This window comes from Rattus norvegicus, chromosome 17, assembly GCF_036323735.1.
Source record: "Rattus norvegicus strain BN/NHsdMcwi chromosome 17, GRCr8, whole genome shotgun sequence".
In the NCBI taxonomy this organism is placed as follows: Eukaryota; Metazoa; Chordata; class Mammalia; order Rodentia; family Muridae; genus Rattus; species Rattus norvegicus.
The window spans coordinates 3949259-3962953 of NC_086035.1; the positions used below are offsets into that span (position 1 = coordinate 3949259).

General features: G+C 45.9%; 1 protein-coding gene across 5 annotated transcripts in view; it reads right to left on the reverse strand.

The window, feature by feature from the left end:
• Dapk1 (death associated protein kinase 1) overlaps positions 1–13695 on the reverse strand; it is a 161033-nt gene that overhangs the window by 13433 nt on the left and 133905 nt on the right. For all 5 annotated transcript variants that reach the window (NM_001107335.2, XM_063276328.1, XM_063276329.1 and 2 more), the window contains 3 exons: positions 3804–4026; positions 2762–2950; positions 817–1014 (listed from right to left, as the gene is read on the reverse strand). In NM_001107335.2, coding sequence (NP_001100805.2) covers positions 817–1014; positions 2762–2950; positions 3804–4026 — 610 coding nt within the window. The remainder of the gene's footprint in view (positions 1–816; positions 1015–2761; positions 2951–3803; positions 4027–13695) is intronic.

The window sequence follows — 13695 nt, forward strand, 5'->3', positions numbered from 1 at the left end:
GATGTGTAACCTGCACACAGACTCAAGGGCTACATTATGGAGTGTGGCCTCTGGTCCTGGTCCTCCACAAGAGACCTCAGCAGAGATCAGAGCAGACTGCAACACAAAGAGTAGCTCTTAGGGGTGTCTTTAAATAGGCTTTGACATGCAGGCAGAGAATCTGCAACCAAAGTCAGCTTTCATGGTGGAGGGGGCAGCTGGGGCAGGGAGAAAGGAACCCTTCTGAATGTAGCCATACACCTGACACAGCCAAGAGAGAAGCTGTCTCTAACTCACACAGGCAGGGCCATTCCTCATAGAAGTGTTTCAAAAGAGATATGACAAGGGAGAAATAAGAGGCAAAATGGCTTCCTCTGGGAGGTCAGCCAGCTGATGTCATAAGCATGGGTTCCCTAGAGACAGAAGCTGGCTTCTGAACATCACCCTGCACAAAGACAACGAATACACTTGCAATAAATCTCACTGGGCCCAAAGTCCATTCCATCACCCTCTCCTCTAGCCAGTGTGCTGAGGCCAAGCCACTGCTCCTTTTCACCAAGGCTGCGTGGAGCTGCAGACTGAAGGGTAACCCTTCCACTGATGAATAGTTCAATACTCTCCAGAAGAAAGCAGGGGCCATGGATGGAAGACTCCGCTGTGCAGTCAGCAATGATGCCCTTAGCGCTGAATTGCACCAGAGGAGAGAAGTGGCTACCAAGGATGTCTCAGGACTGGGAGGAAGCCACAGCCAGGAGTGCCATTCTGTAGGGTGTGAGTGTAGCCAGTGTGACGACCTCAATAGAAACATCTCGGGGGGAAAGAAAGGACCTCACTCACCTATGGGTTCTTCAACTGAGACCAGAGACTTCAAGAAACTAAGCCAGAAAATCACTTGGTTCAGCTGGATCTCATAGGGTTCTTCGAGACTGAAAACGATGATGTGGATGGATGTGGGATCGTTGGCGGCGAAGTAGTCATAGCAACAGAAGTACACAGGGTTTCCAGAGAACTCCCATACGCTGAAATCACCAACTCCTGCAGGAGGAAGACAATGGCTAAAATCAGGAAAGACCCATGTAACTTCAGTGGCTCCTAGCACTCTAGGGACGTTACACAGGGCTAGTGACATCTATAGCATGCGTCTGTGTAAGTACCCAGCGACTTATGCAAAGTGTGTCCATATGCGGTGCTCCCTATATCCAGTGCTCCCCAACCTTTACCATGCACACATCCTTGTCTCTCTCCCTCCTGTGTCTAAATGACTCCCTCCTAGTGGCTTTCATTAGTGTACCTTTGGCTATCTCTGCAGTCTATCTACTCTGAGTCCTCTACAGATGTATCTGCGTGTTATAGGTGTATGGGGCCCAGTGCGGATGTGGAAGTGTTTGTGTATACAAACAAACTTTGACTCTTTTTCTTCATCTTTCATCTTATTATATAAAGAGGTAGAGATCCAGTCAGGGGAAGAAGAGATCAGTCCTGTCAGATTCCACAGAAGAAGGATCTGAACACCCAGAATCACATGGTTTCAGACACACACACACAATCCTCTAACTGGCAGCTCAGCCTAGTGTGGAAAGTTCTGGAAACAGAAATCGAATTTTCAGCCCTGGAGGCCTGCTCCGTGGTGGCGATTTTGAGGGTGAGGCCCAAATTCGAGCCCCTCCTTTCTGCACACTGCCTCTCCAGTTCTGTTGTGGGAGTCAGGGAGGATACACAGCTTGAAATGGAGGAAGCAGACACGGACTTTAATCCTGGCCATCGGAACCAGAAGCTCTCTAACTGGGTCCCCTAACCAGCAGCATTGGCATCTCTGCCATGGAGGATCCTGCGGTCTATTTTCTTACAGAGCCCCGAGGTGATTCCCGTGCAGGCTGGTGTTAAATAGTCACAGCTTCTGGTGTGAGGTGTATTTCAGCAGGTGCAAGATAGTCATAGGGCTTCAAACTTGTGGCCAATGGGCCACATTCCAGTATAGATAGGACACACCTGTAGATAATGATGTCATGTTGAAGAGTTGGATATATCTGGACATAACATGATCCTGCTAACTTCTGAAAGCCTCCCATGACAGCAGGCTCTGACACATCCCTCCTCCTGCCCTCTCAGCAGATAGTACCGTTGTTCCTGCTGAGGCGTGGTTTGCCTCTCCTGAGGATCTGTGAGCTGCAGGCTCCGGTGATGGGATGGAGAGGTGGGGCATGGTGCTTGGTCGGGGGCAAGTGTCAACTCCTTCCTGAGGGTTGTTACTTTAGTGCCCTCAAGAGTTGGTTATTATAATAAAGACAGAGGCTGGCCACTTCCCTACTCTCTGGTTCTTTCTCAGCCCTTGTCTCATAAGCAAGCAGACGATAAGAAGACACGAAGAGAATTCCCCATGACGTCAACAGTATTCAGTATAACAGTCAATGTGTTTAATCCTCACCTTGGCAAACTTGCCTCATCAAACTGTGAGGGGCTGTGGGGATCGTTAGAACCTCACTGAACAGGCACTTGGCTCTCCACTTCGGAAGGTACTCACCAATCAATCAGTCATTTATTAAGCACCCACTGAGTGCTAGGTGCTTTGCTGCTAGATGTGTACAACTCCCTACCATGCAGTTTTACTTTTCAGGCACGTGAGCCAGCCATGACTCAGGCCCGTGTTAGCCCGCTGCTAGTCTGCGCCGGACTTTCTTTGCATGTAGCAGATAGCACTCAGTGAAAGCTCCCTTTGGGTAATGACTCGGAGCCCTGTGAAAGGAAAAGCCAAGTTCCCTCCCTTGGGGTAGGTGGGGCTTACCGTTCAAGTAAGCATTCTGGATGTCGATGGCTTTGGTGGACTGGTCATCGGTCGAGCAGTGTAGGTGGTGAGACGGAGCCACGAACACTTCCAGCATCCCTTTGGTGAGGCCTGGCTCAAACATCATGCTTCGGCTCCTCACGCTCACATTCTCACAGCCGGGGTACAGGTTGTTAATGCTCACTGAGACTGCAGCCAAAGGGTTAAGATTCAGGACATGGTGTAGGAGTCCCACAGCAGGCAGCAAGAGGAGAAAGGTGGATGGTAAGGGAAGACGGGGTGAAAGGGGTAGAGATGAGCCCAGGGAAAGGCAAGACTGCGGGGTCGGGGATTAGATACATCCACATTGCAATGTATCTATAGATTCCATAGATTCCAAGCGTCACAAGAGTCTTAGGGATCCCTAGGAATGTCTCATGCCCAGCGACCATGTCCAGGACAACCACCTGGGGGAGTGGACACAATTAATTGGCTGTGGGCTCGAACTAGCAGAGGAGGGCAGGCAATATTTGGCAGGTGGTCTTTCCTTCCTACGCCTCAGTGATAAGTGGCCATGGCAAAGATAAAAGGGCAGGACAGGCCTGTTGATAGCAGGATGAGAGCTTATGAAATCACAGGGGGAAAAAATGTTGACTATTGCCCTCTAGTGGTACCAAGAGGCAGACTTGGAGGAAGAACCTCTTTTGGTCTGAGGGTCATTAGCAGCTTCCAAGGCAGGCTGTCATGAGTTGCTCTCATGAAGCTGGAGGCTTCCTTCTATCCTGTATGGACACAAGGTAACATCCAGAGTCCCCCAAGGGAGCCACAAAACAGAGAGAGATGTGTGACAGCCACTGTCAACTGTGAGGGGGTTCCCAAGTCCCCAGCAGTCTGTCACCCGAGTGTGTCTCACATCAGGAGTGCTGTGGGTTCCTCCAGTGGTGAGTGAGGACATGTGGTGCATCTTGGCTGAGGCCTCTGCCTTTGCTCTGAGCATCTCTCCCTCTGGAGAATGCAGAACCCAACAATTCCAGGACTCATGGCCACCACCCGGAGCACCTACCTGTTGGCTTAGTAGCCAGGGGCGACGGTGGGAAGCGGGTGGAGTTGGTAGAGGACAGTCTGGGCCGGCGCCTTCTGAAGAAACTCCTTAACAGCCCACACTTGAGAGATTCCACCAGTGTGGATTTCCCCGATCCCGAGTGGCCAAACAGTTTGAGCTTGATTCTGGGCTGGAGATTCTGCGTGGGTCGGAGCTGCTGGATGAAGAGCCCTCGGTGTGTGTCCTGACAGAAGAATGAGAGGCCATGTCCTCAGTCCTGGGAACAATGAAGCTCTGAGCGGGCTGCGCTCCATGAGCCTCAGATTTTCTGGTCCTGGGTCTGTACTCCCTACTCTGGTTGGGGATACATTACTTTACGGTTTCCACAGAAATGTCTTTAAACTCGGGAAAACACATGGCATTGATTGGGAATGTGGGATTCGGGGACGCTGGTCTGTCCCATGTTGTTGTCCATCTCTGCTCACTCACATCAGAGCCCCTTTGTCACATCCCAGGAGTCCCAGACCATTAGCCGTCACTACCCTTGCCATCTCTTCAGTCCCTAGCAACCTCTGCCCTCTGTCTCCCATCTGCCTGTTTCCCTGGCATCTGGATCCTCACAAATTGGGTGAGGAAACCTGTGAAGCATTAACACAGACACGAAGATGAGTCTCGTCACACCAACTAGGGGCCTGTTCCTCTGTGTGGAGAGGCTGGGGCACTGATGGTACTGACAGGTTGTAAGAGGTACAACCTGCCCCTCTCTGGGCTGGGAGTTGACTCTTTGAGGGTCACTGTCATGGTACATGCAGGACCTGTCTCTATTGGTATGAAAATTCTGGTTCCTATCACAGGAGAAGAGGGCCCCTTTCTGGTACATTTGAAAGGTCTAGTTTCAACACCCGCGGATCCCGGCCCGCAGCAGCTCTCTGCTCCCAGACCCGGTGAGAGAGAGACCCAACCGCCTGGTCAGGTGGGCACTCCTGAGGCTGCAGAGCGGAAGAGACCACCAACACTGCTCACCCCTGCCCACATCCCTGGCCCAAGAGGAAACTGTATAAGGCCTCTGGGCTCCCGTGGGGGAGGGCCCAGGAGCGGCAGGACCCCTGCCGGAGACACCGCCGGACCCTGAAGGAAACAGACCGGATAAACAGTTCTCTGCACCCAAATCCCGTGGGAGGGAGAGCTAAACCTTCAGAGAGGCAGACAGGCCTGGGAAACCAGAAGAGACTGCTCCCTGCACACACATCTCGGACGCCAGAGGAAAAAGCCAAAGACCATCTGGAACCCTGGTGCACTGAAGCTCCCGGAAGGGGCGGCACAGGTCTTCCTGGTTGCTGCCGCTGCAGAGAGCCCCTGGACAGCACCCCACGAGCAAACCTGAGCCTCGGGACCACAGGTAAGACCAAATTTTCTGCTGCAAGAAAGCTGCCTGGTGAACTCAAGACACAGGCCCACAGGAACAGCTGAAGACCTGTAGAGAGGAAAAACTACACGCCCGAAAGCAGAACACTCTGTCCCCATAACTGACTGAAAGAGAGGAAAACAGGTCTACAGCACTCCTGACACACAGGCTTATAGGACAGTCTAGCCACTGTCAGAAATAGCAGAACAAAGTAACACTAGAGATAATCTGATGGCGAGAGGCAAGCGCAGGAACCCAAGCAACAGAAACCAAGACTACATGCCATCATCGGAGCCCAATTCTCCCACCAAAACAAACATGGAATATCCAAACACACCAGAAAAGCAAGATCTAGTTTCAAAATCATATTTGATCATGATGCTGGAGGACTTCAGGAAAGACCTGAACACACTTAGGGAAGCACAGGAAAACATTAATAAACAAGTAAAAGCCTACAGAGAGGAATCGCAAAAATCCCTGAAAGAATTCCAGGAAAACACAATCAAACAGTTGAAGGAATTAAAAATGGAAATAGAAGCAATCAAGAAAGAACACATGGAAACAACCCTGGATATAGAAAACCAAAAGAAGAGACAAGGAGCTGTAGATACAAGCTTCACCAACAGAATACAAGAGATGGAAGAGAGAATCTCAGGAGCAGAAGATTCCATAGAAATCATTGACTCAACTGTCAAAGATAATGTAAAGCGGAAAAAGCTACTGGTCCAAAACATACAGGAAATCCAGGACTCAATGAGAAGATCAAACCTAAGGATAATAGGTATAGAAGAGAGTGAAGACTCCCAGCTCAAAGGACCAGTAAATATCTTCAACAAAATCATAGAAGAAAACTTCCCTAACCTAAAAAAAGAGATACCCATAGACATACAGGAAGCCTACAGAACTCCAAATAGATTGGACCAGAAAAGAAACACCTCCCGTCACATAATTGTCAAAACACCAAACGCACAAAATAAAGAAAGAATATTAAAAGCAGTAAGGGAAAAAGGTCAAGTAACATATAAAGGGAGACCTATCAGAATCACACCAGACTTCTCGCCAGAAACTATGAAGGCCAGAAGATCCTGGACTGATGTTATACAGACCCTAAGAGAACACAAATGCCAGCCCAGATTACTGTATCCAGCAAAACTCTCAATTAACATTGATGGAGAAACCAATATATTCCATGACAAAACCAAATTTACACAATATCTTTCTACAAATCCAGCACTACAAAGGATAATAAATGGTAAAGCCCAACATAAGGAGGCAAGCTATACCCTAGAAGAAGCAAGAAACTAATCGTCTTGGCAACAAAACAAAGAGAATGAAAGCACACAAACATAACCTCACATCAAATATGAATATAACGGGAAGCAATAATCACTATTCCTTAATATCTCTCAATATCAATGGCCTCAACTCCCCAATAAAAAGACATAGATTAACAAACTGGATACGCAACGAGGACCCTGCATTCTGCTGCCTACAGGAAACACACCTCAGAGACAAAGACAGACACTACCTCAGAGTGAAAGGCTGGAAAACAACTTTCCAAGCAAATGGTCAGAAGAAGCAAGCTGGAGTAGCCATTCTAATATCAAATAAAATCAATTTCCAACTAAAAGTCATCAAAAAAGATAAGGAAGGACACTTCATATTCATCAAAGGAAAAATCAACCAAGATGAACTCTCAATCCTAAATATCTATGCCCCAAATACAAGGGCACCTACTTATGTAAAAGAAACCTTACTAAAGCTCAAAACACACATTGCACCTCACACAATAATAGTGGGAGATTTCAACACCCCACTCTCATCAATGGACAGATCATGGAAACAGAAATTAAACAGTGATGTAGACAGACTAAGAGAAGTCATGAGCCAAATGGACTTAACGGATATTTATAGAACATTCTATCCTAAAGCAAAAGGATATACCTTCTTCTCAGCTCCTCATGGTACTTTCTCCAAAATTGACCATATAATTGGTCAAAAAACGGGCCTCAACAGGTACAGAAAGATAGAAATAATCCCATGCGTGCTATCGGACCACCACGGCCTAAAACTGGTCTTCAATAACAATAAGGGAAGAATGCCCACATATACGTGGAAATTGAACAATGCTCTACTCAATGATAACCTGGTCAAGGAAGAAATAAAGAAAGAAATTAAAAACTTTTTAGAATTTAATGAAAATGAAGATACAACATACTCAAACTTATGGGACACAATGAAAGCTGTGCTAAGAGGAAAACTCATAGCGCTGAGTGCCTGCAGAAAGAAACAGGAAAGAGCATATGTCAGCAGCTTGACAGCACACCTAAAAGCTCTAGAACAAAAAGAAGCAAATACACCCAGGAGGAGTAGAAGGCAGGAAATAATCAAACTCAGAGCTGAAATCAACCAAGTAGAAACAAAAAGGACCATAGAAAGAATCAACAGAACCAAAAGTTGGTTCTTTGAGAAAATCAACAAGATAGATAAACCCTTAGCCAGACTAACGAGAGGACACAGAGAGTGTGTCCAAATTAACAAAATCAGAAATGAAAAGGGAGACATAACTACAGATTCGGAGGAAATTCAAAAAATCATCAGATCTTACTATAAAAACCTATATTCAACAAAATTTGAAAATCTTCAGGAAATGGACAATTTCCTAGACAGATACCAGGTATCGAAGTTAAATCAGGAACAGATAAACCAGTTAAACAACCCCATAACTCCTAAGGAAATAGAAGCAGTCATTAAAGGTCTCCCAACCAAAAAGAGCCCAGGTCCAGACGGGTTTAGTGCAGAATTCTATCAAACCTTCATAGAAGACCTCATACCAATATTATCCAAACTATTCCACAAAATTGAAACAGATGGAGCCCTACCGAATTCCTTCTATGAAGCCACAATTACTCTTATACCTAAACCACACAAAGACACAACAAAGAAAGAGAACTTCAGACCAATTTCCCTTATGAATATCGACGCAAAAATACTCAATAAAATTCTGGCAAACCGAATTCAAGAGCACATCAAAACAATCATCCACCATGATCAAGTAGGCTTCATCCCAGGCATGCAGGGATGGTTTAATATACGGAAAACCATCAACGTGATCCATTATATAAACAAACTGAAAGAACAGAACCACATGATCATTTCATTAGATGCTGAGAAAGCATTTGACAAAATTCAACACCCCTTCATGATAAAAGTCCTGGAAAGAATAGGAATTCAAGGCCCATACCTAAACATAGTAAAAGCCATATACAGCAAACCAGTTGCTAACATTAAACTAAATGGAGAGAAACTTGAAGCAATCCCACTAAAATCAGGGACTAGACAAGGCTGCCCACTCTCTCCCTACTTATTCAATATAGTTCTTGAAGTTCTAGCCAGAGCAATCAGACAACAAAAGGAGATCAAAGGGATACAGATCGGAAAAGAAGAGGTCAAAATATCACTATTTGCAGATGACATGATAGTATATTTAAGTGATCCCAAAAGTTCCACCAGAGAACTACTAAAGCTGATAAACAACTTCAGCAAAGTGGCTGGGTATAAAATTAACTCAAATAAATCAGTTGCCTTCCTCTATACAAAAGAGAAACAAGCCGAGACAGAAATTAGGGAAACGACACCCTTCATAATAGACCCAAATAATATAAAGTACCTCGGTGTGACTTTAACCAAGCAAGTAAAAGATCTGTACAATAAGAACTTCAAGACACTGAGGAAAGAAATTGAAGAAGACCTCAGAAGATGGAAAGATCTCCCATGCTCATGGATTGGCAGGATTAATATGGTAAAAATGGCCATTTTACCAAAAGCAATCTACAGATTCAATGCAATCCCCATCAAAATACCAATCCAATTCTTCAAAGAGTTAGACAGAACAATTTGCAAATTCATCTGGAATAACAAAAAACCCAGGATAGCTAAAGCTATCCTCAACAATAAAAGGACTTCAGGGGGAATCACTATCCCTGAACTCAAGCAGTATTACAGAGCAATAGTGATAAAAACTGCATGGTATTGGTACAGAGACAGACAGATAGACCAATGGAATAGAATTGAAGACCCAGAAATGAACCCACACACCTATGGTCACTTGATTTTTGACAAAGGAGCCAAAACCATCCAATGGAAAAAAGATAGCATTTTCAGCAAATGGTGCTGGTTCAACTGGAGGGCAACATGTAGAAGAATGCAGATCGATCCATCCTTATCACCCTGTACAAAGCTTAAGTCCAAGTGGATCAAGGACCTCCACATCAAACCAGACACACTCAAACTAATAGAAGAAAAACTAGGGAAGCATCTGGAACACATGGGCACTGGAAAAAATTTCCTGAACAAAACACCAATGGCTTATGCTCTAAGATCAAGAATCGACAAATGGGATCTCATAAAACTGCAAAGCTTCTGTAAGGCAAAGGACACTGTTGTTTGGACAAAACGGCAACCAACAGATTGGGAAAAGATCTTTACCAATCCTACAACAGATAGAGGCCTTATTTCCAAAATATACAAAGAACTCAAGAAGTTAGACCGCAGGGAAACAAATAACCCTATTAAAAAATGGGGTTCAGAGCTAAACAAAGAATTCACAGCTGAGGAATGCCGAATGGCTGAGAAACACCTAAAGAAATGTTCAACATCTTTAGTCATAAGGGAAATGCAAATCAAAACAACCCTGAGATTTCACCTCACACCAGTGCGATTGGCTAAGATCAAAAACTCAGGTGACAGCAGATGCTGGCGAGGATGTGGAGAAAGAGGAACACTCCTCCATTGTTGGTGGGATTGCAGACTGGTAAAACCATTCTGGAAATCAGTCTGGAGGTTCCTCAGAAAATTGGACATTGAACTGCCTGATGATCCAGCCATACCTCTCTTGGGCATATACCCAAAAGATGCCCCAACATATAAAAGAGACACGTGCTCCACTATGTTCATCGCAGCCTTATTTATAATAGCCAGAAGCTGGAAAGAACCCAGATGCCCTTCAACAGAGGAATGGATACAGAAAATGTGGTACATCTACACAATGGAATATTACTCAGCTATCAAAAACAACGAGTTTATGAAATTCGTAGGCAAATGGTTGGAACTGGAAAATATCATCCTGAGTGAGCTAACCCAATCACAGAAAGACATACATGGTATGCACTCATTGATAAGTGGCTATTAGCCCAAATGCTTGAATTACCCTAGATCCCTAGAACAAACGAAACTCAAGACGGATGATCAAAATGTGAATGCTTCACTCCTTCTTTAAATGAGGAAAAAGAATACCCTTGGCAGGGAAGGGAGAGGCAAAGATTAAAACAGAGACTGAAGGAACACCCATTCAGAGCCTGCCCCACATGTGGCCCATACATATACAGCCACCCAATTAGACAAGATGGATGAAGCAAAGAAGTGTAGACCGACAGGAGCCGGATGTAGATCGCTCCTGAGAGACACAGCCAGAATACAGCAAATATAGAGGCGAATGCCAGCAGCAAACCACTGAACTGAGAATAGGTCCCCTATTGAAGGAATCAGAGAAAGAACTGGAAGAGCTTGAAGGGGCTCGAGACCCCAAAAGTACAACAATGCCAAGCAACCAGAGCTTCCAGGGACTAAGCCACTACCTAAAGACTATACATGGACCGACCCTGGACTCTGACCCCATAGGTAGCAATGAATATCCTAGTAAGAGCACCAGTGGAAGGGGAAGCCCTGGGTCCTGCTAAGACTGAACCCACAGTGAACTAGTCTATGGGGGGAGGGCGGCAATGGGGGGAGGGTTGGGAGGGGAACACCCATAAGGAAGGGGAGGGGGGAGGGGGATGTTTGCCCGGAAACCGGGAAAGGGAATAACACTCGAAATGTATATAAGAAATACTCAAGTTAATAAAAAAAAGAAAGAAAAAAAAAAAAAAAAAAGAAACCAAATCACCACAAAAAAAAAAAAAAAAAAAAAGAAAGGTCTAGTTTCTTTATGACTATACCACAAGGGGGCAGGGCCTACTCTTTTATGAGTCTGGAGAGAGGGTCTCACAAGTCAATGTGGGAGGGCTGAAGGACAGCAGAGTGGTCTTGCTCTATTCTTTCTTGGACCAGTGAAGAGAAGTATAAGTCTCCCCAGAACAAGCCAATCCTTAGATTCACTCAGCCATTTGTCTGTGCATAAACACAGCAACCTGCAAGTAGGAAGCTTCGTGCTGAAAACTAGGAAATTTAGAAGAGATGCAGCCATGTGGACCGGCTGTAGGGCATAACAGGTGCTCTGGATGGGATGTTTTTATCAAGAGGCACAGCATGTTCAGAGAGTTCCCCTCAAGTGTCTTAGTCAGAGTTTCACTTCTGTGAACAGACACCATGACCAAGGCAACTCTTAGAAGGACAACATTTAATTGGAGCTGGCTTACAGGTTCAGAGGTTCAGTCCATCATCAGCAAGCCGGGAACATGGCAGCATCTAAGCAGGCATGGTGCAGGAGGAGGGGAGAGTTCTACATCTTCATCTGAAGGCTGCAGAGGAAGACTGACTTCCTGGCATCTAGGATGTGGGTCTTAAGCCCACGCCCATAATGGCACACCTACTCCAACAAGGCCACTTCCTGGCCCAAGCATCACATCACGTCTGTGTGCTCAGGCATCCTTCATACTACAATGTCTCTCTCATCCTGACCTCCTCGCCTGCCTCATTTTTACATCACGTGTTCTTTCTCTAATAAGAATCTGTTTGAAGCTATTTCAAGTAGATATGACACATCTCCTCCTTCATTGGGCTGCCTGCAGGAGTTTCCCTCTGATGTGACACATATGCAGAAAGAGTTAGAGGACAGCTTGTGAGGGACAGTTCTGTCCTTCCCCTCAGGCTTGATGGCAGACACCTTTATTTCTTAGGTCATCTTCCTGGACCTGTTTAAAATTTTGATTTGCCTTTATCCATTGAGACTCTTGAATCCCTTGTAGCCCTGAAACCATGCTGTTTGAGTTGTCATGCCATCCATCCAATTGGCCCCGCTGGTAAACATACACAGTCACTCCAAGGCCGTGGCAGACTCTCCCTAGATCACTACCGTGTGCCTCGTGTCAGCATGTTCGCAGAGACACGTCGTACTTTCCTGCACACATTTCTCTTCCAAGTCTGCTACCTTCGCATCGGTGAGTCTACTGAGAAGTATCTGCATGCTGTTCTTGGGTAAGGAACTCACTTCAGATCAGTGGGATGCCATTACAGAAGGCATGCCGTGACTCTCAGGTGACGGCCACAAAGGCTGCCTGATCCTCCCTTTTGAGATAAGGAAACTGAGACCCACAGACACAGAGCAGAGCAGAATTTACCACTGTATCCTCTACCCACCCTGGAGTGTGAAAGGGAGGCAGACGGGGGGAACAGATAAAGAAAGACACACACAGACAGAAGCGGAATCTCAAGCTATGTGCTGGAGCCTCAAACATAGAGGACCACACAGCCATCCATAGCTTGTCTCATGTCCAAGACACAGCCCTACTGGGTCCCTGTCTCAAACACAGTGTAGCTGTGGGGGCTTCTTGACTTTAGTAAGATTTATAAACCGTCACTAGGGAAGTGTGCAAAATGAGAAGAAGGCCCTCACTACTTCTGTCTCCACGGGGTTGTGGCATGCGGATTTTGTACCTCACTGTGGTTTCATTTCAAGGGACTGTTGGGAGCAGTGATCACGCTCACCTGCATACTAAGAGCTACTGCTGGTCTAAGACTTTTTCTTAGAAGGACAGCTTTTGGTTGATGAGACTTAAGTGAAAGAGGCTGTGGTCCTCTCTGAATCTCATGCCAACAAGCTACTTCTAGACTAACAACTGACTCAAGACATCCTGTCTTATCAAGGAAAGCAGCATTTTGCTTAATTTACACCTTGGCTTTTGTGAGGCCCTAGACTCTGGGAGACCACACAAGCAAACACTTGTTCCAACTTCTCGAGTGGGGACCCAGGGACATCAGACCCCTATGTCACCTGCCTCCTGCCTGTGCCCAGGTCCCTTTCATATTTCTTTTTCTGTCCACCAAGAGATAGTGACTTTGGCCTGTGGGGTTTAATGGTTCTTAACCTTCCTAATGCAATGGCCTTTTATTACAGTTCGTGTTGTGATGCCCCACCACCATAATATTAATTTTGTGGCTACTTTATACCTAATCTTTCTTCTGCTATGAGTCGTGCTGGAAGTGCCTGTGTTTTCTGGTGGCCTTAGGGGACCCTGTGAAAGGTCATTTGAAACCCCAGAGGGTCAAAACTCACAGGTTGAGAACCACTGTTTTAGACCATAAGCCAGGAGAACCATTTTCTCATTGAGGCGGGCAGAATACACTACGGTCTTGAAAAGCAGGGAAAAGGAAAGAGTCCTCATACCCGAGGGAATCTAACCTCGTCCTCGTCACTTTAGAATCTAAACCCATGGAGTTGGATACAACCTGCCATTGACGGAAGTTTCTGATAGCCCTCCACTGGAGGTCAGCACATCCTCGCTTGTGGCC